Source organism: Ixodes scapularis, unplaced genomic scaffold (genome assembly GCF_016920785.2).
Source record: "Ixodes scapularis isolate PalLabHiFi unplaced genomic scaffold, ASM1692078v2 PGA_scaffold2__306_contigs__length_199485367, whole genome shotgun sequence".
NCBI lineage: Eukaryota > Metazoa > Arthropoda > Arachnida > Ixodida > Ixodidae > Ixodes > Ixodes scapularis.
In genome coordinates, this window is record NW_024609857.1 from 62,898,082 (window position 1) to 62,923,167 (window position 25,086).

A 25,086-nucleotide genomic window follows, 5' to 3' on the forward strand; every position below is an offset into this window, starting at 1 on the left:
GAAAAACTGAACAACGCTGGAACGTTCGATTGCACAAAACCGCGGCAGCGATTCCCTCCCGAGGCTGACAGCATTCCCGTAAAGAGAGAGCGAAAAATAAAACACAGCCACGCTCCTCTAGCACGACCTGCTAAATGAAAATCAAAAGCGGAGAGAACACTTCTTTCTACTCGTGGAGACAGAAACCTTGATCACCCACTTAACTATAGACTCTGCGGACCTGTCTTGGTCGCACCAACGACATCAAAAGCGCCGCAAGAGTTGCCGTAAACAAAACAAAAAAAAAAAAAACTCAAAAAGTGTGGCAAACGCTACACAACAAGTTCGAGTTCAATGGCACCTCACAAGAGCCGCGGCAGTGATCGCCTCCCCACATGCTCACCCGCTGACACCACATGCGTGAGCGCGACAAAGCACTCCCTTGCACCATACAATCACCCCTTACTTGGGCACCTGTGTCGAGTGTCGCGAGGACAGTGTCGCTCGCTAGAGCTTCATTAGGCCCACGAAGGCGTGCTCGGCTTGGCCTCACCACGGAACCGCGTTCGGCAATCGCTTCGGAGACGTCAGAGAAAGGACCAACTTTGCGCCCATGGCGCGCCATCGCCGTCCCCGCTACAAGATTGTCGCCCCACGGCGATTCGTGCTCCTGCACCTGTACCTCCTCGCGCCGCCCGCTTGGTGGCACCCGCTGTGTCACACCCTCAACACAAGGCCCGTCGTGGGGACCCCGAAGTCCAATCTGAACAGCGGCAGTAGCCTCCCTCGCGACATCAGCATCCACCAGCCTCCCCAGTGCCGGGACCGACACCTGGCTCTCCGGGAGCTCCTCCCTTCCAGCTGCCCGGACGCAGGAAGACCCTGGTTCGCAAGCGGCCCAATCGGTCTCAGACCCCACGGCAGTCTCCGGTCCCAATACGACACGATCGGCCTCGAACTTTACGACAGTGTCCGGTTCCTGGACAGCGCGATCGGCGTCGGACCCCCCGGCAGTCTGCGGTCCCAGTACGGCGCGATCGGCCTCGGACCCGACAGTGTCCGGTTCCTGGACAGCGCGATCGGCGTCAGACCCCCCGGCAGTCTGCGGTCCCAGTACGGCGCGATCGGCCTCGGACCCGACAGTGTCCGGTTCCTGGACAGCGCGATCGGCGTCGGAGCCCCCGGCAGTCTGCGGTCCCAGTACGGCACGATCGGCCTCGAACCTGGCGGTATTTGCTTCCTGCAGAGCGCGATCGGCGTCAGACCCCCCGGCCGTCTCGGGTCCCAGCACGGCATGACCGGCCTCGGACACCACAGTGGTCTGCGGTCCCGGTTTCTGAACGACACTATCCGCCCCGGACTCCAAGGTAGTCTGCGGTCCCGGTACGGCTCGATCGGCCTCCTGGTCGCTTCGCGCGTCCGGTTCTGTCTCCCTCACATAGCGAGCCTCGGGCGCCGTGCCTTCCGCTGCCCGTGGCTGCGTCTCTTCACGGCGCTGCCCGAGGAGCCGCGCTCTAGCTCTTCGCTCCTCCGCCCGGAGTTCTGCCTGTCGAACCTGCCGCTCCAGGTCCTTCGTTTTTTCCCTCGCAAGGACTAACCGAACGCTCATCGGAACTGCTTCCCTATGCGACCCTTCGTCGCCTCCGTCGCTAGGGCTCCCCCTCCTACGTAAGCTACACTTCGCCATGCAGCTAAGCACGCGGGTCTCAGCCGGCGACGAAAGGGAAAGCGACCACGTACCTGGCGGTGCTGTAGAGCCCACGAAAGTCGTTGACGCCGTCGAACTCGCGAGTTCCGGGCGTCGATCACCGCACGCAGAGTCCGTTCTGTGAGACCCGGCTGCCGCCGCTGAAGGCCTCCGGTGTCGCCAAGCTGCTTTTGGACAGCTGCTCCTTGTCTCGGCTGGTCCTGGGCTCCTGCCGATGGACACCGCCACACTCCGCGCCAGCACTGGCCCCGTCGTCTTCCTGGCACACGATGTCGTCGAAGTGGCCGACGACGTCCACGATCCCCGTCGACTGCGCCAGTAATGTTTCTTGTCGATCGTGGGGTGCTGCGCTGGCTGGAGGGTGGCTTTTTTCCGGTGGCCTCAGTGACGCTCACGACTCGGAGGTTGAGTAGATAAATATATATTTACAGATTATGAACAACTTTTTACAAAACACAACAGGAAAGCGTCGCGCTGCTGATGCCGCTCGCGGCAACCCAACGCCAACAATGGCGCCTCGGCGCCAAGTTCCTTTGCCGCGCACGGCAAGTTCTTTGCCCCGCAGGACAAAGTACGCAGAGCCCTCGGGACCGCGGGAGAATAACGTCTTGCTCCGCGCACGGGCCTCGTTCAGACTCAATTTCTCCAAAAAGTAACACCGACATTCCGAAGGGAGGCCGGACGTCCCTCTCTCCCCCGAAGTCGCCGACATGGTCCCGACAAGGTCGCCTCCCCAATTACCACGGCGGCAAGGGCGACCACCCACTCCCGCCTGGAGAACGAAGGTTTTGTTCACTTCCCACGCGGGGAAATCTGCTTCCACTTTCGGGAGCTGGCCGCCGCTTACCGCCAAAGGGAACACGTGAGACATCAAGCGCCTCCGAAAGACGCTTCGGGTGACCTCACCGCCAATTCCCCGAGCTCTTTCGGTTAAACCCTTCCGGCCATCCCTACATCACCTGTCGGAAAGGGGACGGGGGGGGGGGGGGGGGGGGGGGGGGGGGGGATCAGGGGAGTCCATCGGTGGCTACGCGGTCTGGACGGCGGCACGAAACGGAGGGGGGAGAGGAGCAAAGTTTGAAGGTAATCTTAGTCTTTCCCCCTTCCTTCTTCTCCCCTTTCTTTTTCCCCTTCCCCTGTCCTTCAGACACCCGATTCGATTCGCTAGAGTTTACATGGAGGTCCCTATTCGGCTTAAAAATCTAAAACGAACCTCTTCAAACGGATCGGTTTGGACTCGATTCGATGCGGTTGGCTGGCGAATCGAGGCGTTTACATGGGACGATTCGATACGCTAACTCGATTCGATGCGCTACTGTCGTATCCATGTAACCGCAGCCACAGACGCGGCCGTCTGCCACCCATGGCCTTGGTAGTAACCCGAGTCTCGAACAGGGCAGTTTAGAACCTAGGGATATACGCTTTTCCCCACCGAGCCTGGGCGGGAAAGGTGAGGGGAAGAATGGAAGGGAACCACCGTGCGAGGTGCCGAGAGACACTTCCCGCGCACGCGTCGGGAAATTTGAAGACGGGCTCACGGGGGAGGACTCCGGGAAACCAGGCGGCAGCTCCCGTCGATATACATACCCCCCCCCCCCTGCCCCCGGACCTTCGCATACTACCCTTGCCGTTTTATGTAACAGTACATATAACCGTTACTTTGTATAACGTCCAAATCAGAAGACAGCGGCCACACCGTCAAGAACAACAAAAACAGCGAAAACAACCGCGACAACCACTGCAGTGCCATCAATGATCGCCACACTGTGCTTGCGAGCAATGAAATTGCGTAATCACCACAGTAACAATTCCTATAGGTTAAACGACTTGTGGAACATTAAAAGTACTTCAGTAAAACTTTATTTTGTTTCAAAACACTTTTTGCCAACGCGTTTGGCAAAATGCCCAAACAGGCAGTTATTTTTTGTCTATTATGGCCAAACGATAATGACGTGCTATTCAAATGGAAGACGTGAAAATTACCAATTAGATAATGACTATAACTCTCAAAATTTCCTCCGGTAGTCAAGAATTTAAAAAAAAAAAACTACCGGCGAAATATTCTCATAATTCGAAGTTTTATACTGATGGTGCTAAGGCTAAATCGTTTGCCGGATGTGCCATACAGTCGGAGAACGTTTCCGGGGCCAAACGTCTTACTTCAGTTGACAGTATCTTTGCAGCAGAACTGTATGCAGTACTTTTAGTGGTTGATTGCATTATAGACTGAAGAGAGTAGTAAGGTTGATTATATTTGTTCACTCACAGTGTGATTGCTGCCATTATCTTCTTGAAAGACACCAAAAATACGCTCGTACCGCTTGTGCGTACCAAAATTGACCGGGCTTTGAAGAACGGAAACTATATTAAATTTTGTTGGGTTGCAAGTCGCGCGGGTATTAGGCAACGAAAAAGCTGATAGACTCGCTTCATCCTCCAGGAACCGTTGGCAATTAGCAGCCTCCGTACCCTACCAGGTTATTAAACCAGTTGCAAGGGCATCGATTTTCCATAGACGGCAGAGAGGATAGGACTGAGAACTTGATAATAAGCCTCACTTGACCAAGCTCATTCATGGGTTGTGGGAGAGTGCCTATTTTCAAAAATCGGTCCCACAAAGTCTTATTATATCTTCGCATAGGTCATTCGTATATCACCCACAAATATTTAGCTTCTCTGTGGGGAAGATCCAACACGTTGTGCACATTGCAGAGATGTTGTATTCATTGGACACATTATAGGCGCTTTCTCTGGTTTTGAGGAAAAATGACGGCATAATTTTTCAACAAAAACTGTGGGCGCGAACAAGCTGGTGAAGGTTTAACATTTTAGACAAAACCCCGAGACTGGAGGGAAAAAAGGAAACACAACACAGTCTCAATTGAGACTTTGTGTTGTGTTGTCCTTTTATCCCCCCCAGTCTCGGAGTTCTGTCTAAAATAATTTTCCAGAATTTTCTTGAGATATATTTTCCAGAATTTTACTTGAGATCTGTCATCGCCGATGCTAACCGCACTCTCAGATTTTTTCGCCGTAACCTCAGATAAGCTGCATCCCCAGTATAACAACTAGCTTATACTACCTTGGTCAGAACTAAACTAGAATTGGCTTCTTCCATATTGGTCACCGTGGCAGGCATACCTAACTAACAACCTGGAATCCGTTCAAAGCAGAGCCCTCCGCCTTATTTATTCCGACTATTCCCCTTACGCAAGCATATCAGGGTTTCACCAATCAGCTAACCTTGACACTTTTTCTCACCGCCGCAGGGTGTCTCGTCTTTCTCTTCTTCATCGGATCTTTTATTACAACAGTCATCTCAGACAGAGTTTGCTATCGCCTCCTTACCGCATTTTCCCTCGTCTCGACCATTCTTATAAACTCCGTCCAATTTCATCGTCAACCGTCACTCACCAAATGTCTACTTTACCATTGGCCATTGACGACTGGAACTCACTGCCTGACATAATTGTTTCCTTATCTGACACTACGAAATTTTCTGCAGCCATTAGTTTTTTTTTTTTCTAACCTATAACTAGATTGCAGCGTGTTTTTGTTGATAAATAGTTGTGTTATTTGTTTCTAAGTGTTCACTCCCTTGTATAATGCCCCCTGGGCCTTCAAGGAATAATAAATGATGATAATGATAATATACACTTTCACCCTGCCCTTTTACTGTAAGATTATCTTAGCATCTCATTTGATCGTATACTCAGCTTTATTTCTAGCACTGACTGACCTTTTATACCAGATTGAGTACAACAGATATCTGTCAGGTGTCGACATACTCAAAGAATATTAACCAGCGGTTGGCCACTGGTGAATTAACTTTCAGAATAATCAGTTAATTCTTTAATCGCGATCAATCTTTTTAACCAATTAATCGTTTCTTCTTTCTCTTCTTTATTTAGCGATTATATTCGAAAATTGCGATGTGCGCCGGAACAATGAGCATTAAGTTTCACTAGTCCGAAGTAGTAATGAAACGCTTTTTGTTTTCCTTTGTTACTGCCGTGCTTGTTTTTTCCGCGGGCACTACACAAACCCCGGCTACTGCAAAAATAGAAAGTGACGGGAACACATAATGAAGAGAGATAGCAGGCGACTTCTTCCTTCTGAGCATACCGACTTTGGCTTCAGAATCTCAAAGGAGGCGCCGACATTTCACCGAAGTTCCCGGGCCTTTTACACAGAATATCAGTACCCGCTGTTAGGCCGAGACGTTCCGCAATAAGCCGCAGACTGCTACAATGAGCCGTCAAGGCGTGGAAGTTCATTCACCCTTAAGCTGAGACTACGGTGGGAGCTACGTGCCCGCCGGATCAATCAACTGCCTCCCTCTAATCACCTGACCCGGTCCTCCGCGTGTGGGTATGGCCTGGAGCGTGATGACGTGGCGAAAGAGAGACGTATGATTGGTTCAACGAGGACGTAGGTTCCACTGCAGTGCAGTCTCAGCTTATGGGTGAACGGAGTATAGCCTGGAAATTATTTTGCGTTTTAAACTTCGCCGCCACGACGACCAATAGGATGTTGCCGCAACCGCTTCGGGCAGGAGATTATTGAGAATTATCGGAAGACGACTATCACTTAAAAAAAAAAAAAAAAAAAAAGCCCGTGCGTCTACGTTTCCGCACAAAACTCGAAGAGCCAATCACCGCAACTTACGGAGGCAGCTCAGCGAATGACGTTGCCGAAACTTACGTTTAAACCAAAAAAACACAGTCTGGGTTGTGACATTAAGCAATGCAAGCTGACGTTTTGCATAGCTTAATGTCACAACTCAAGGCATTAGCACAGCAAACGTTGGGGTCCGCTCTCCTCCTCTCAAGCATTCGCTCTGACAGTGGAAAGAGGGAAGGACCCCGTCTCCTGCTGTTCTTGAGTTTTGAATTGTAATGGACTATATTGTCACGAAGTTTTGCTCGCGCGAGTGTTTAGTCTAGCTTCACTTTATGTTTTTGCCTTCTCCTAGAGTTCGTTCCGTCTTCACGGGACGGCTCATGGATTTCACCGGAGTCGGGGGACCCCATATGGGAGCGTACCTGAACGCTGCAACGCTACACTTAGTTTATAGAACCCCGCGTTGGAAATGTTTTGCCTTGTGTAAGTCTGCTTTTGGGATCTCTACTTCCCAGGTGGTTTTGTTCTGTGTATGTATAATTTCTCTGCCTACGAATGTGCTTTCTATTGTTTATGACTTTTCTTGTGAACTTCGTTTAGAATGTGTTCTGTCTCGTGTATGCGCTTGTTTTAGGAATGTTAGTATTTGCTTTGGGCTCCGAGCCTTTTGATTGGTGCTAAAAAAATCTCTTGATTGGTTCTCCCAAAATTTTCTGATTGGTGGACTGGAGGACCCCAGAATGCTGCTGAACTCAATATAAGCGGCCGCCGAAGGGGCGTAAGGGACTTGGCTCTCGGATACCAAACTCTGGACATGTCCCTGCTTCTGGAGGCCAGCCTGTACGTCCGACCCCTTTCGGCTGTGGAGTCTTCCACCCGCTAACTCGCAAATTTGGGACCCCTTACGGCTGTGGAGGAGTTCGGCTCGCCCGCCTTTGCGTGGATCCTTGTTTGTCGAAATTGGCTGTGGTCAGGGTACCCGCTGAAAGGGTGGTCAAGGAGGACGGCAGGGGAAGTCGCCAGAGGTTTGGGGTAGTACCCAGAAAAGGGGCGAGGACGGCTCTCTCGGTGCGTCGGTACGGTGATCAACGTCGCACTTGCGAAATCGGAATCAATATTGCACCATGCTAACCAGGTGGTTAGCATGGGTGACAATAGCAATCGGTTGGGTTTCCTACCTACCCGATATCCCTTGCGAGCGGGGCCAGAAGGCCAGTGTGAACTTTAGGAAGTTTTCGTAGACCACTTTTCCCCCTCCGCTAAGCCCTCCGCAACGAAGAAGCCGCTACTGCGCCTGCACGCCGATGGCATTGACTGTAGAGTTCCGGGTATCGTAGCGCGTTGCGGAGGGTGTTGCGGGATGGCGAAAACGATCTACGAAAACTCCCTTTTGTCTTGGACCATTACGAACGGTACGTAACACTTAAAGGGCAACTCCGCTTCATTTTTGGTATTTAGAAAACTATGTAGCCCTCTTCAGTATCATATAGGAAGACCCCATGTCAAATATTACGATCTAATTCCGTCTATATATTTAATAAACTGGCCAGCAAATCTTCAAGTGAGCCAAGTCGCCGAAATCTGCCAACTCTAGCGTGCGACGTGAGGCGCAATCGTCAGCGTAGTCAATGCGACGGAGTTGGAGCGGCCAACATTGAGTCACTACGTCAGAGGCATGACTACGTCATCCTCACGTTTTGTTTGTTTTTTACTTCTCAGAGCGAAATTGAACGATGACGTCATGAGTTCCTCCTACCGGTGTTGGCTGAACGGCGTCCACGTGATCACCGTAACGCGGATGCGCTAGTTTGCGCTACCCTGCGCGCTTATCGGTCTGTTTCTCCGCTCCCCCTCTCCTCTTTCGTCGTCTCCCTTCCCCCTCTCCCCCGGGTCATCACCGTCCACTCCATGCGAAGCGACCTGCCCGCGTCGCGTGTCCTGTCCCTCGCCCCCCCTATATCACAAGACCACGTGGTTCGACGTGATGTGGCCATGACTCTGACGGCACGAGACCAATGTTGCCTGACGCAACCGAAGTTTCAGTTTCGGTATCAGCTGATGTTTAAATTAAGATTAGACAAATAATATTGCACATTTCGCGAATCCGAAGACGTAGAGCTGTTTAGTAGTGCTTTGTGTAATGGAATCACATGTAAGCCTAAATTTTTCGGAATTGAGCGGAGTTGCCCTTTAACAGATTTTTCGGTCAACAATCTGCGGACTGTACATATTGTGAGGAAGATAAAGGAGAAGTGTCGGCACGGGCGCGGGGCACGCGCCTGGTCGACCGAGGGAGATTTGGATCACACTCAACCGGCGGAACAGTTCCCTTTTGGCCATTCATTGCCATTGGAGTAATCTCATTAAACACCCTCACAAGTGGTGGAGGTGCTTAAGTTCCCCTACCTCTTCGTGGTCGGCCACCCCAAGGCGTGCTCTGGAGCTTCGAAGCGGGCGCACCACTACCGTCGCCATGCCAGACGAACAACGAACTGCACCAAGTGAACCCTCACGGCCGCCTCCCAACTATGTGAAAAACCGCCAGCGGGACCCTCCAACCTTCAGCGGCTCCCCCCCAGGCGACGTCGATGACTGGCTGAAACACTACGACCGCGTAAGCGCTCATAACCGTTGGGATGACTCCCATAAGCTGGCGAACGTAGTGTTCTTCCTAAAAGACACAGCCTTTCAGTGGTTTGACAACCACGAAGACGACATCAACTCATGGGATGGCTTCAAAACATCGTTTTCAGAAGCGTTCCGCAAGCCGGAGAGCCGCAAACAACAGGCAAAAGAAAAGCTATCACACCGCTTCCAAGCTGCAACCGAGACTTCCACAAGTTACATCGAAGACGTCCTTCGTCTCTGCCGACGAGTGGATGAGCAAATGTCTGAGGAGGATAAGATCCGACACCTATTTAAAGGTCTGTCCCAGGAACTCTTCTCTGTTGTAGCCCCGAAAACTCCCGCGACCGTACAGCGACTCATATCAGAATGTAAAACGTATGAAGAAATGCAGAGCTCCCGGATCAACAAGGCGCCTTTCGAACGCCTTCCTGAAGTTTCCCTTAGCCCCGTTTCCAACCTGAACCTCCCGCAACTCATCCGGACCATCATCCGCGACGAACTGCGGAGATATTTTAACCCATCAAGCTTGACTGACGACGCCTCTGGATGTGCCATCGAGCCAGAAACCATTCAAAAAGTGGTGCAAAAAGAACTCCGTGCAGCTTTGCAGCCGCCCACCTCGGTTTCGTGCGCCTACGCACCTGCTTCACCTGCCACTCCAGCGCTCTCCCCTCTCTGCCCTATCCAGCCGATGCAGCAGCGCTACACCGCCCCTTTCCACACGCACGAGAGACCCCCTTCACGCTCCTACGGACCGCCGCGCCGAGCTGACCTCTGGCGAACAGATGACAACCGGCCAATATGTTTCTACTGCCGTGCTCCCGGACACGTCACCCGCTATTGTCGCCGTAGGATTAGCCAAGAAACTTTTCAGCGTGGAACGCCATCTTACTACTGCAACGACACCCACACTTCCAACGACCGCCGCGATGGAAGTCTGCTTCCAACAGCTGGAAACCGCCGCAGCAGATCGCCTTCCCCCTATCCCGCCCGCCGCCGTTCAGTTTCGCCGTTCAACAACGCTACCGCTCCCACCCTGACGTCAAACTAAGCGAGGCAGCCTGCGGCCAAACCGGAGGTCAGGCTGCACAGTCGCATTCTGCAGTAAATCCTCCAGCTCTTGGACCTACGACCGTTAACGTTGAAATTGCCGGCGAAACATTCTCTGCTTTGGTGGACACTGGGGCCGCTACATCCTGTATTTCTGAAGGCATCCGCCGACGCTTACATGCCGTCTTAACTCCAGCACGTGCACATTTCTTGCGTCTAGGAAATGGAGCTATTTGCCAGTCACTGGGATGTGCAACCCTGTCAGTCCTCATCGCTGGAACTCGCTATGTTATTTTATTTACCGTACTTCCGGACTGCGCAGCCGATGTCATTTTAGGATCGGACTTCCTGGCGTCAACAGACGCCCTAATCGATTGTGCCAGCCGTGAGTTACACCTTAATTCTTTTGACCCTTCTGTCGAGTTAGCAGAGCATCCCGCTGTTAACTTGCGCGCAGTCCAGGATGTGTTCCTGCCTCCGTTATCTGTCATTTTCGCAGCACTTACGACTGACCAACCATTTCCAGGAACCACCGGCCTTCTCGAACCATCCTTATCCCTTTTCACCAAAAAGGGGATTGCTGTGCCCTTCTCTATTGTCACCATAAAACAAGACAAAGTTCATCTCTACATTACAAATGCTTCTCGCCAACAACAGATTATTCCACTAGGAAGCCATATTGCTACGTTAAGAATGTATCAGGAAGACAACATCGCTTCATTGTCTGACGGTGTTTCTCATAGCCCATCCTGCCTTCCTCTCAATCAAGATCCTTCTCACCACATTAGAAACATGATCGACCCGGACCTCCCAGACGAACAACAGAAGGCGCTGACCCACCTACTAGGAACATACGAAACTTTGTTTGACTTCGAGAACCACACCCTTCCGACAACCTCCTTCGTACATCACACTATTGACACAGCTCACGCCCCTCCAGTAAAAAGTCGACCCTACAGGGTTTCCCCTGCAGAGCGTGCCGTCATACAACAACACGTCACAGATATGCTCCAAAAGAAAGTCATCGAACATTCGTCTAGCCCATGGTCTTCCCCTGTGGTCCTGGTCAAGAAACAAGACGGATCATGGCGATTCTGTGTAGATTATCGACGCCTCAACACTGTAACACGAAAGGACGCATATCCCCTGCCCCGAATCGACGACATGCTTGATGCTCTTCAAGGATCCTCCTTCTTTTCTTCCATGGACCTCAGAAGTGGCTACTGGCAAATACCTGTAGCCAACGACGACAAACCTAAAACCGCATTCATAACCCCTAGTGGCCTCTATCACTTCAATGTTATGCCCTTCGGACTTTGCAATGCCCCAGCCACATTCGAAAGAATGATGGACACCCTCCTTCGTGGTCTCACTTGGAATGTGTGCTTATGCTATCTTGACGACGTTGTTGTATTTTCGACGACATTCGACGAACACTTGCATCGGCTACGACAGGTTTTGGACTGCTTCACCAGAGCTACTTTGCAACTAAATTCAAGCAAGTGCGTATTTGGAGCGAAGCAAATCAAAATTCTTGGCCACCTCGTTAGTTCCGATGGAATACGTCCAGACCCTAGCAAGATCCAGGCTGTTTCTGACTTTCCCGAACCGAAGGGCCTTAAACAGGTTCGTGCTTTTCTCGGACTTTGTACCTATTTTCGACGATTCATTCCGGGATTTTCACATATTGCCGAACCTCTCAACATGCTGCTTCGCAGCAATGCTAAGTTTGAATGGAGCCCTTCCCAAGCCAGAGCCTTTCACTCTCTTAAGTCTGCGCTGACGTCTGTTCCTGTTCTTGGCCACTTCGTCCAGGGTGCCAGCACCGAGTTACGAACAGATGCAAGTGGGCACGGCCTTGGCGCAGTTCTTGCACAAAACGTCCACGGTAAAGAACACGTCGTCGCTTACGCAAGCCGTACCCTTACAAAAGCGGAACGCAACTATACTATCACAGAACGTGAATGCCTTGCGGTCGTGTGGGCGATCGCCAAATTTCGCCCCTACCTATATGGTATCCACTTCCGCATTGTCACTGACCATCATGCCCTCTGTTGGCTTACTACGCTTAAAGATCCATCAGGCCGTCTCGGACGTTGGTCGTTAAAGCTACAGGAACACGACTTTACTATCATCTATAAATCGGGCAAGCGACACCTAGACGCAGATGGGCTCTCACGATGTCCCCTCCCCGCTGTGTCTGCCCTTCAGCATCCCATACACCACCTAAACGCCACAGCCACCCTCGACCACGTCGACATCGCCGAGGCTCAACAGTCCGATCCGACATTAGAGCCCATCATCCGCTACTTAAAAGGTACGCTCCCCCACCCCGCTCGACGGGTGGAACAGCGCGCACGCCTTTTCACTCTCCTTAACGGAATCCTATATCGACGTAATTACGAACCTCATGGACGCCCATGGCTTCTTGTTGTTCCTCGCAATCTACAACAAGACGTGCTGAGGGCCAACCATGATGACCCTACTGCTGGCCACCTTGGCTTTTCGAAGACATACTTTAGAGTTCGCGACCGTTTCTTTTGGAATGGGATGCATCGATCCATCAGCAAATACGTACGCGCATGCCACCTCTGCCAGATCAGCAAAAGCCCTACCACCGCACCACCCGGCCCTCTACGACCCGTACCGCCACCCGAAACTCCTTTTCAACGGATCGGTATTGACTTTTTGGGACCTTTTCCTGCCTCCGCCACGAAAAACCGCTGGATAATTGTGGCCATCGATCATCTCACTCGTTATGCAGAAACGAAAGCTGTGCCCACCGCAAGTGCACAAGAAGTGGCCGACTTCTTTCTCCACTTTATTGTCCTACGCCATGGCGCTCCACAGACTATCGTCAGTGACCGGGGCACCCCGTTCCTTTCCAAGGTTCTCGCGGAGGTTCTCCACCTGGCTACCACTATTCACAACATAACCAGCGCCTACCATCCTCAATCTAACGGACTGACGGAGCGTCTAAACCACACATTAGCTACCATGCTTTCAATGTACGTTACCGAGAGCCACACCAACTGGGACTCGGTCTTACCATTCGTCACTTACGCGTACAATACCGCACGCCAGGCTACCACAGGATTCTCACCATATTACCTTTTGTACGCCCGTGATCCCCTGACAACTTTGGACACAATTTTGCCGTGTGCACCCGACCTCTCCCAGCATGCCTACTCTTCAGATGTCAGTGGTCGAGCTGAAGATGCCCGTCGAATCGCCCACTTCCAGACTCTAAGATCACAGCACCACCATCAACTCCGTCATGCAGAGAGCCATCCTAACGTCTCGTACAACATCGGTGACGAGATTTTACTGGCAACCCCTCTCCGCCAACTGGGCCGATCGACGAAACTAATGCGCAAGTTTGTCGGACCATATCGGGTAGTCCGCCGCCTTTCTGCAACCAACTACGAGGTTGTCCCAGTCCACCCTCCCCGCGACCATCGCTCCAGGTCCACAGACATTGTCCATGTGGCCCGTATGAAGCGCTACCACCGCCAAACCTAAACCCAACAACCAACACCAACGTGCCGGTTGACCGGCACTTCAGCCCCCCGGGGGTACTGTGAGGAAGATAAAGGAGAAGTGTCGGCACGGGCGCGGGGCACGCGCCTGGTCGACCGAGGGAGATTTGGATCACACTCAACCGGCGGAACAGTTCCCTTTTGGCCATTCATTGCCATTGGAGTAATCTCATTAAACACCCTCACAATATTTAAAAGTTCAAATTTTATGCGGGATGGACATTCTACAGGTGCGGCCTATAGAGGGGTTGTTTGTTGTTTTGGGTGTGGTGGTGGTGGTTGTCGTCGTTGTTGTTGCCGCTGTTTCAAGCCCGTTTATTATTACGAGAATCGGTGGATTTGATGAATGGAAGATTATGTTAGTAATCTTTTCCTGTTCATATAAGCTTTTTTGTACGCTAATCCGACAGTACATATTCAAAATGTGGTGCTATAATAATTTTTAACGTGCGGATTATGCGCCGTATACGGCTTATCTAAGGACGATTTTTTTTTTTTTGTAATTTGCATTTGCGGTTTTATGTGCCGCTATGTTGATGAACAGCGTCCCATTTGTTTATACGAAGACGCTTAGTTATTGGCGTCGTTTTTGGTGTTGTTAAATGCATGTCGAGCGGCTCCATCAACAGCTTCCATTAAGTACGATCAGGGACGTAATTGCCTCGCATGAATACAGTTTATTCCGATTTGTTACCTTTCGGAGTCACCTGGGCAGCACAGCCTTTGTGGCCACCGACGGGTCGACGTCTCGAACGCCGGCTCGTCTGAAGTCTGAATAAAAACGGGTATGTATAAAAATAGTGCACCAGATTATGCTCCTTTCTGTAACCGACTACTCCGGCAGAGGCAGTCGATTGTGACGCAAAATAAACTCGATGGACCGAGAAAACATCGCCTCCGCGCGTGGAAAGACATACCAGCTAAAGTTCGTCTGGAGTGATTTCGAGCTGGAAGTACGCTACGTGAAACCGGCCTATAATCCGAAAGATACGGAACTCTGAGCAGGAAGGGCCGACACGAGCCGGAGGCCCTGACCGGGCCCACGCCACCCTTCTCTCCAGCAGTGCAACACGAACGAGGCCCAAGGAAGCCCAAGTTCAAGGATCCCGGCTGCGGAGGAGGCGGTGGAGACGCCCACGGGGCCCTGCACCACCACCCAAACCAGGCCACTCCCAGGGCGACGGCCCCGGGCCTGCTGCTGCCGTCCCTGGCCTTCGGAGGACCCCCCGGCGGCAAGGCGCACGCGCACTTCGACGCCCTGCCGCTGGCAGGCATGCTGTCGCCGCCGTCGGACGGTGGCCCCCCGTCCCCGCTGTTCCCCAAGGACGGAGTCATCGGGTCGGCGGGCCTGCTCCAGATGCTGCTCAACGCCGAACGCTCGCAGGAGCTCATCTGGAACAGCGCCAGGTGCGTGGCGCCGGGACACGTCTTTTTTGGCCGCGGTATTGTCGACTTTGGCCACTATCGTGGCCACTATAAATGGTTCGCACTGGCGTCACATCGGCGGCCATTGTGGCGGTCTTGCCGTTGAGCCGGTACCTTCAGCACCCTACATTGCGCGTGCACCATTTATTTCTTGGCAAGAACAAGTAGGCCCGACCACCACCAGGTTGCGATGACGTCACGTGCAAACCGTGTATTGACACTAAAAGGGCAAGGAGCGCAGGGCGTCTTTTTCTGATGTCCAGCCTGCAACACGCGCTCATTGCTCTTCGTCGTGCTTTGACTGTGCGCGCACTGTCGAACCTTACGAGACGTTGAAGTGCTACGGAAGTAGGATGGTCGCTTTGGCGGAGCGACAACCGAAGTTCTTTCCTTTCGTCCTTCATCTGTTAGTCTCCGATGAGATAAGAACGGTAAGGAGGTCTTTTTGTTTTGTCCCGCTGCTAGTGCGAGCACCCTACCTTCGGTCACGCTTCGGCTTCTTGTGAGCTTCGAGCGTGACCGTGCAGTTGTAGCATGACGTAAAGCAGCATCGAATGAGCCCTGGGGCTTGACATCTCAAAGAGACGCCTCTTGGTCCTGTCATTAATCATAATTTGTTACAACAAAGGATTTGCAACGGGAGCTCCGCTTCCAGCAAAAGTTTTCTACCTTCGATAACACCTCGGCGCACGAGCTCAAAGTCACGATGTTAGGCAACGAGCACGTGCTAGAGGCAGCATCTCAACATGCCCTGCGTTTCTGGAGCTGTCAGCGACTATGCGCATATCTATAGACGCTTTGCAGCAGCTGCGCATGGGCGCAGCAATAACCGACCTTCAGTTTTCACCTCTTTTTTTATCACTTAGTTCCATCATTACCACAGCAGGACAGGTTATTGCCATTTTAGATTCAACTGTGTCATTCTATCCAGCACTGGCCTTTGCGAAGACTCATGTCAAAAGAAGCACAGCCATGGCGGCTGTAATCTGGCACGTGTGCAAAGTGTCAATGCACTCTAAATAAAGCAAAGCGAAAAAAGAAACATCTTAAAAATAAATTTATTTATATTGTCTTTATTTAAACAGATTAATTTGATGTAAATAACTGTAATTAAAATAAAGTGATTCTTTATTCCTATATGCATTTCGAAACGTCGCATATTTATTGATCATTCGTTCGATCATTGAAAATAATACAAAAAAAGGGTTATTCTACATATAAATTTTCTAAAGAACCGTTTAATTAACAACTTTTTTATTTATATAAACCCGCCATAATAGAACGAAAGCAGCCTATTACAGTGGAGCTGTTAAGGGCCAGTTTCCCGAGGATCGTGTCCGGTATCAAACAAATGTCGAGACAACACTATGGTTGCCGCCGTCGCTCATACAGGGCGGTAGCTGTCCAGAGTGTTGTGCTGGGTGTATCTCGAAACAACCCATTCTTATTTGAACCCTTCTCGTTTGAACCCATTCGCAAAACGCCCTTCTCGTTTTAACCTTTCGCGTTTCGATCCTTTCTTATTTATACCCGTCTCATTTGAACCCATTCTCATTTGAACCCTTCTCGTCTGAACCCATTCGCAAAACGCCCTTCGCGTTTTAACCTTTCGCGTTTCGACCCTTTCTCATTTGAACCCGCTGTCATCTGAACACCGTAGTGACGTATATAAAGAAGGAAAAACAGTTAAGGATGAAGGTTGAAGATGAAGCGAAGCGGCACCATCTCTTGCATAGCATATGAAACAATTTTCCTTATGCCTGCGTGCCACCCCGAGTCTGTTGACGTAGCTACGTGGTCACATGGTGACGTGGTTTCAAAAGTGCTAGCGCAGATTCGGTACTTCATTTCTCTTCTGTCGTTGTATGTCGTAAGATGTCGTCGTGTGGAGCGGATAAATCATTGTGCTAGTCATGTGTTATTGCTTGTAATGGCCAATTCGGGTGTTCATTTTCCCTGAAAAAAAGTTTCCCCATATCTTCGGCAAGGGCGTTCGTGTGGTCAAAGGCTGGCGGGTGCAAGCTTTTCGGGTTGCGCTTCTCAGGCGTGTACCGGCAATTTACCAGCAAAAGTTTTCCCGAGCTCCAAGAGGTCGGGCAGCTTGTCTGCCAGACTGTATCCAGTATCGTCAAGTCCGAATCGGGATAGGGAACCAAACGAAACAATGCTCGCTGAGGCAGCAAATAGCGGGTTCGAGTGGCAAACGAAGCCATCGAGACAGGCGCCCTTTTGTGCTCTGAGACAAGATAGCAAAAACAACGAAGAGAAATATAATTTATGTTTCAAAGAAAGTCAACATTTTTGGAAGAATTCATCCAGCCTGAGCAAGGTATGTTTTCTCTGAGACACGGGCTGCATCATACATCACTTTATTTTACAACTCTGTAATAACAAGTTATTACACTGCTGAAAAAAAAAGTATGCATAGTGATGTAGTTTGAAACTTGAACACGCATTACAATTTCAAGGAGGGTGGGTTCAATGAGAAGACTGAGGATTCCAAAAAAGGTACTAGAGAGTTTTAGTAGATCGTTCCGATACCCCCGATAGCCCCGATAACGATACTATGCGTGCGCAAGGAAGGCGGTGGCGGAGTATCGGTACCGTTATCAGAGTCATGGGAACGATCTACTAAAACTCTCTACTAACAGTAAACAGAATATGGAAAGCGACGCTGGCAAGCGTCGCTTTCGACTTCGGTACGTTTGGATTGTCGACAATTGTCGACGTTGTCGACGTTTGTCGACGGATTGTCGACGTTTGGATTGTCGACAATCCAAACGAAGTTTATTGAAATTTGACGCGCGTGCGGGCAGCACCACACTGATTTATACATCTGCCCTTTCATTGATTTTATATTTTAATATTCTGTCAGCTGCACGGACTGTGGTAATGCCAATATTTTGAAAAGTCTTGTGTAGCCGCTTCTGTTTACACACATCTCAAAGAGTCGTAGTTTATGTTATTGGCGTATGCAGCGCGCTCATGGTACCATAGAGTGATCGAAGAAGAAGTTAACAGAGCTCACTCGCGACCCAGTCAAATAAAAACGCCAGTTCATTGTGCTTTGCATTCGGGTGGAGAGGGTCAGGTGATGCGCCGCTGGCGCGTTTTTGGTCGCCGGTGCCACAGACAAGGGCTCGAAGGCAATTAATTACCTGAATTCGCCATAAATACTGCAGAAAGATTGCGAGATCATGATGTTGGATTAATTTGGGTTCGAAATGAGAGAGGTTAAAATGAGAAAAGTCTTTCTGACAATGGTCAAAACCAGAAAGTATGTTTTGAGAAAATTTGAAATGAGAAAGGTTAAAATGAGAAAAGTCGTTTTGAGAAGGGTCAAAACCCGAAAGCTTGTTTTGAGAACGGTTTAAATGAGAAAGGGAGAAACGCGAAAGTTGTTTTGCGCTGGGTTGAAATGAGAAGGTAAAAACGAGAAGGTAGAAATGCGAACGGGTTCAAATGAGAACCACCCGTTGTGCTTGCCGGTTGTCTGCTTGCCGCCTTCACCCATAGATCGCGGCAACCTTTCCAGCCTCGGCAACCAGACAACTGGTTGCTGCCGTCGCTCATAGATGGCGGCAACATTCCTCCGGAGGAAGAGCGGGAACGGAACGAGCGGCGATGTGCGCAGCAGCGCGAATGGTTCCGCAACCGCAGCGAGACCGCTATCGCCTAAAGTTCTACTGCGTCGAGCGCTTCAGACTCCCTTGCGAAAAAAGAGCAGATCGCTCGCCTGGAAAGCCACCGCCAAGATCAAAAGCTAAAATAATCTTCTTTTTTTTTTGCGTTTTAATTTGCTTGCAGTAGAATATTACGTAACTGACGAACGAATTGGAACGTAGAAAAGGTTAAATCCCTTATTTGCCCAGAGGAGCTGTTCGTGTTCAACCTCCAATAAATTGTCTTTTTTTTTTTTGGCTTTATGATTTTTTTTTATATAAATACAAAACAGGTGTACATAGAAAGCGAGACAAGCAGTTAATAGAGAGTTTTTTGGGCTTATTTCTGCGGGATAGTTTTAAGGCGATAGCGTTAAGGAGATCGTTTTGCAGGAAATCCGGTATCAGTGGCGTGACGAGAAAATCGCAAACAGGAAAATCCTGATTGGTCGATAGGGTCATGACGTCACAGCCACATGACCTCGCGCGGGAATTTCAAACAGCCCACAGCGCTCACGTAAAACGTGATGTCACGCGTGGAATGAAAGTGATTAAAAAAACATGACATGTAGTGCGAATTAAAGTCCGCCGAATATCTAAAATGATTTCACTCTATAAAGTAATTCATTTGCCTTAAAGAAAAGTTTCAAGAATTTTAGGGGGGGATTCAAACTCACAACTCCTCGCACGCTTGCACTGCTTGGGAAAGAGCTGGTGTTTATGTTTCACTCTCGCGTTAAAGGCGAAGCTTAAGCGTTTTCCAAGTTTTGATTTAAATCGTCATAGTAAAACCGACGCGATCTAAATCACGATTTAAATCGTCTTAATTTTTATTTTCCACCCTGATAAAGGTATGGGAGTTCACCTACCCAAAAACACAAAGACAGCCAATCATTATAAACAGCAAATGACGAAGCTCAAAATACGATAAGACAAAAATATACTTTCTGCTATAAGGACAGTGAGCATGACGTTTGGCTTGCTCATTGTACGAGCGCACAGAGTGTTTTTCTTCAGAACTAAACGTATACTGAGCTTCGTCATTTTCTGAGAATCCTCTATCCGTGATTGGCCATCTTTGTATTCTGTACGAAAGTGAACTCGCAGACTTTCTTTAGTGCGCATTTTCCTCTGTTGTCTTTCAGCCCTTTCGACTTCGTCACCGTTAGCGTGCAATAAGCCGCACAGTGTCCGACAAGACGGCCCAATGACACCTTCTTGTGAATGTCACGTCATGCAATGAGCGTTGTCCTCCCTCGCTACTCACCCATACAGGATGGGACCGAGCGGGATGAACGCGGGAGGGCCGTTCGCGCCCCCTTCGGGACTCGGTGCGAAGTTGGGCTCCGACGGCGCGCTGGCCAGCTCGGCGTTCTCGCTCATGTCGAGTCCCTTCGCGGGTCTGGACGAGGCCAGCCTGCGGCAGCGGCTGTCGGGCCAGCCGCCGGCGCCCCCCTGGGGAGGCTCCGTCCAAGAGGTCACCGCCAGGCTGCTCTTCATGGTCATCCGATGGGTCAAGTGTCTGCCCACCTTTCAGACTCTCTCCAAGGGGGACCAGGCGAGTGCAGCCGGCAAGAGTCAGACATGGCGGGAAAGTGGTTTTCTGCCTGCCACGATTCTTTTTTTTTTTTTTTTGCTTTGCAATGTTACAACCTATTTATAGACAATTCGTTCTCCTTTTTTTCTCGTAGCGGCCGCCATGTTGAGTTCCGCCGTAGTTGAGTTTGACTAAAAATAGTAAATCACCTTATTTGCCGATTGGAAGGTGCTATAATTTAAGAGGTTCGTACCAATGGTTCTACTATTCTCTGTGCTATTATTTCTTTATTGTAGTTAAACTTAAACTATTTACTCTTTGTCGCCCAATCCAACTACGTCATAGCTCAACATGGAAACCGTCACACGAAAACGAGATGGGCTCTCACGTTATGTTCCTGAGCATGATGAACATTAAAACTTCAGTTTCTTTTTTTCTTCACCTCTTACCCAGCTCCAAGGTAATGTGACAACTTTGGTCGGAAATTAAAAAAAAGAATAAGTCAAAGCCGTTTACAACTCCCTGTAACGCCGAATTAGAGCGCAGCTCTTGAGGAGGAGGAGGAAAGGGTACTGAAAGGAGGGTACACCCCTCCTCCTCCTTCTCCTCCTCCTCCCCTCATTCTCCAATCTCCTCTGGGGGGAGGGGGTCACTTGACCCGGGGGGAGGGGTCACGTGACCTCGGGAAGGGGGGGGGGGTCGCGTGACCTGGGGCACGTGACGTGGAGGGGTCGCGTGACCTCGGGGGGGGGGGGGGGGGTCACGTGACCTCGCGGTTACGCCGACGCCGACGTCGCTCAAGCCGGAAACGGGCCGCTAAGAGCTGCCCTCTAAAAAGATGGCAGTGTGCTTCATTTCTAATATCTTATAATGCACGAAATGCAGTATTTAAGGAGCGATTGTTTAAATTTATTTAGAGGACATAAAACAGTCGTTTCGGGGAATAAAAAAAAGAAGCTATATTTTATCAGTGTCAAACTTAGCGGGGAAATTGGCGCCACGTGACCTATGTACCAAGTCAGTTTCCTCGCTTAATTTAGCGAAGAAACTGACTAGGTGCATAGGCCGCGTGACGGGGGGGGGGGGGGGGGGGGGGGTTCCCTCATGTGATCCATGTTTGTGCGAATATGTTTTCGTACTCAAATTACTTTCCCGAAGATTAAAGATTAAAACAGAGCAAGGACACGGACAAGAACAAGAAGGTAGACAAACAAGGCGCTGACTTATAACTGAAGTTTATTCGTTCTAACAGCGAGTATAAATAAATACTGTATTGTCACAACAAACAAACATGAATAAAAAGCGTGACCTGGATGCCACGTTAATCATGAAATACCAACTAGCCCAAACTTCTACTTTAGTCAATTTCCCGAAGAGCATGATCGAGTCTGTACCCGTTCGTTACTACCAAAGTACGGGGCCTAAAAAATGAGGAGACCAGAAGTCTGTTTCCAAAATGCCATCAGCCAAGAATTCCATGAATGTGAATTGTATCGATCAGTGTCACTACGTAGAAAGCAATTTAACATAATAAGTGTATTAACCACCGCCATTTTCTCCCCCCCTCCCCCCCCCCCCCCCCCCCCAAAAAAAAAAAAAGCAATAAATCCAATAATTGCTACGCAAAATTGCTATGCTTCCGCATGGAGCGAGAAAAGCGACGAAATTCACCCGGTGGCGGGGTGAATTTCGTCGCTTTTTTCGCTCCATGGAGTACGGTCCCACCGTCAATACATCTTACAAAAAGACAATGTGCAGACACTGTTCGAGGCCTTCTTTTTCTGACGGTCCCATTGGTGATTCAAGAACTGTCTGCAGCCATGTCTGAAGCACGCATGGAGCAAACATGCTTCGAAGATGCTTCAGGTGTGTCCGTAGATAATTTTGTCATCATGTCGGAACTCCGTGTCTTTTGTATAATGTATGGACACTTTTATTGCGCCTTAAAAACGGTCAGAATCTCTCTTTATTCGGCGGATACACGAGGCGCCCCTTTCAAGGTCGACAGACTGACCTCCCGACATACAAAGCATTCGCACAGCATACTTAACTTTGGTGGATCAAAAGATTGAGCGCGCGAGCGAGCTGGGAATATTTTACGTGAATGAACCTGACACGGAGAAGGAGAACGAAAAGCAACACACACCGTCTCAGACTGCAGCTTCTTTTCGTCTCAGGTTCAGGCATGTGTATGTGAGTTGGCGTTTCAAACTACGGCCAAAGCAACGTTCAGTAGATCCCTGATTGGCCATTTTCTCTCTTGGGCAGGTGACCCTGCTGGAGGAGTCGTGGAAGGACCTGTTCCTGCTGTACATGGCCCAGTGGTCGGTGGCTGCTGACCTGGTGTCCTCCCTGCCGGGACTCAAGGGCGGAGCGGGAGCCGCGCTCCGGCTGCACCCGGACGCGCTGGCGGCCCTCGAAGGCTCCCCGCACCAGGGCGCCGAGCTCCACTACATCCAGGACGTGATGCGCAGGCTCAGGCAGCTCTCGCCCGACGACACCGAGTGCAGCTGCCTCAAGGCCGTCGTGCTCTTCAAGCCAGGTACAAATCAACCTTTTCTTTAAATATGTACCGCCACCTAGACACGGGACTGGGTTTGACTAGAAAATAACGCGCGCAAGGCCTCTCCCATCCGTTCGACACTCAAAACGTCAGCAATACCCTGCTTGCCCATTGAGCAGCTGTGACCTAGATACGGCTCCCCCAAACTTCGCTTTTGTTCGCATCGTGGGTTGTCTTCGGTCCCGAAGTTGATACAAAGAAATCACCTTTCCCCTCTGCTCGGCCAGAAGGAAGAGCTAGAGAGTACCATATCCATTTACTCTCAAACCGATATTTCTGAAGTAAAAAAGGCCCGTGGGGACGACGCGCACCTAGTAACAGTCAACTCCTGCTGAGTGGAAACTCCTCAATACCGCGCATCTATGACGGAGCCGGGAACGTATCTTCGAATTGTGTGCATAGCTTCCTATCCCGCCCATGCATCAAAAGTAGTCTTTAATTGGCCACAAATGGCGTCACGTGAGCCGGCGTGTGATGCTGTCGGATGTCGCGATCCTGGCGATCGGTCGTAAAATTTGCTGGCGAAAAAGGTGAGCGGACGCAAGTGCCACTGTCGTTGCGGCGTTCCATCTCGTGTCTTCTTCTCCTTGCATTAACCGTCTCGTCCCATAGGCATGCCTGCAACAGATTGGGCGCTTGCCCCCTCCGTTGCTGTGCCACCGCCAGGATCACGGCAGGCGACAGCGTGACATTCTTTTGACGTCGTCGCGAAGAAATCAAGAGACCACTTTTGAGGGCGCGAAACACACCAGCTTTAGCTCCCTCTAATCGTTCGAACCAGAGCTCGGCGTTCTGACGTCCCCACGCGCACTCGTCTCCTCCTCTCTCTCATTTTCTTTGTGCGTAGCAGATGTCCGCTTTATTATCGACAGCAAATCAGTATTCACTACTATGTAGGCGTAAGACGCGCCCCAACTCAAGAAATCGTGTTCTGCCGTGTTTTCAGTAAATCCCGCCGTCGTCACGAACACAGCTGATATTATTTGGCATTGGCAATTGAACTGGGACTGTTACCAGGCCCGGGACAGTTACAGAAACCGCCGCAACCTCACAAAATCACGCGCCCGCACACCTTAAATACTATTGTCCCTGACACGATGAGAATGGCAGGTTATCTCTATCAAATGTCGGGCCTTCGCACATGCTCGTTGCTTTCCGTCGTGCTTCGGCAATGCATGCAGGCTCGACGCTCACGATACACTGAAGTGTTCTTGAAGGAGGGAAGCTCGCGCTGGACGTCTGAAAGACCTCCCTGTCGTTCTAATCCTGTCAGTGACTATGCCTGGATAAGCATATTGGCCTGCCTCTGCCTCTCCCGCAGAAACAATCGGCCTCTGCGACGTGCACCCCGTGGAGATGCTCCAGGACCAGGCGCAGTGTGTTCTCGGAGACTACATCCGCCATAAGCACCCGCGGCAACCGACCCGATTCGGCAGGCTGCTGCTGCTCCTGCCCAGCCTCAGGGCCATCAGCGCCGCCACGGTGGAACGACTGTTCTTCAAGGACACCATAGGCAACATACCCATCGAGAGGATCCTCGGCGACATGTACAACATGGAGAAGGTCGACTGAAGTCGCCTGCAAGTGCCGTGATTTTGCTGAACGCTGATTAATGCCTCTTACGTCGTTCGGACGTGGCTAATGATGTCCAGGCTGGCTGCTGACGAATAGATATTGTAGTGGCGTACAAGGGGTCAAGGCTGCCGGAAGATCCGTCGCTTTGGACATCCGTCCCTCGGGCTGTGTCGGTGGCCGATCTTGGTCGGAAATGAATGTGTGAAGCTGTGGTGGAAGTTTCGGCTGAATCGAAATTACAAGGTCCTTCTCTGCGACAGAGTACAAAAGGGTAGAAATAAATGGCGCACAAAAGTGACGGACGAATGAAGGAAAAAGACAGCAGACGAGCTCTTGTTCGATCTCCCTGTCTTCTTCGTCTTTATCTTTTCTGTGCTATTTATTCTTCATTGTGAATCTCTACCGAACCTCATTTGGTTCTGCGCGCTTTCTGAATGAAACATATGTAATGACACTACTAGAGGGGTATCAATTTTCGCAATTCTCTTTGTATTATGATCCAAGTATCCGCGACAAGCTAAGCTTACCTCCTGTAAAAATCGCTCCTTATTACTGACACTACTAAGTTTGTGTGGCTTCGTTGAAAACAACTATTTTTTTCTAACTTTGTTCCAGTGAAGATGTGCTATAGTGCCTCAAAATACAACAGAAAAGCACAAGGTGCCAAGCAGCACAGTTTCATATCCTGGCCAAATCCCAAAACACATACCCTACTGTAGAAGAGTAGTAAGTTGGGCGAGTTGGTAAACGTTGAACATGGTTAAAATCGCGCATGGTTAAAATCCTCGTTTGTCCTC

The 25,086-nt window shown here is 50.4% G+C and overlaps 2 protein-coding genes across 2 annotated transcripts in view; both read left to right on the forward strand.

The window, feature by feature from the left end:
* LOC120835975 overlaps positions 1–25,086 on the forward strand; it is a 387,414-nt gene that overhangs the window by 47,223 nt on the left and 315,105 nt on the right. The gene's annotated exons all lie outside the window — the stretch shown is intronic.
* Positions 19,771–24,986, forward strand: LOC120837120 (protein dissatisfaction-like). The gene is made up of 3 exons (XM_040206311.1): positions 19,771–20,172; positions 22,420–22,693; positions 24,036–24,986. The coding sequence occupies exons 1-3, from the start codon at positions 19,891–19,893 to the stop codon at positions 24,284–24,286; spliced, it is 807 nt and encodes a 268-aa protein (XP_040062245.1). The 5' UTR covers positions 19,771–19,890; the 3' UTR covers positions 24,287–24,986.

Bases quoted from the DNA above. Each gene is read 5' to 3' on its own strand.
- LOC120837120 (XM_040206311.1), top strand. From the start codon at position 19,891: ATGGGACCGAGCGGGATGAACGCGGGAGGGCCGTTCGCGCCCCCTTCG. The intron at 20,173-22,419 runs GCGAGTGCAGCC...TCTCTTGGGCAG, and splicing joins CTCTCTCCAAGGGGGACCAG to GTGACCCTGCTGGAGGAGTC. The intron at 22,694-24,035 runs GTACAAATCAAC...CCTCTCCCGCAG, and splicing joins CGTCGTGCTCTTCAAGCCAG to AAACAATCGGCCTCTGCGAC.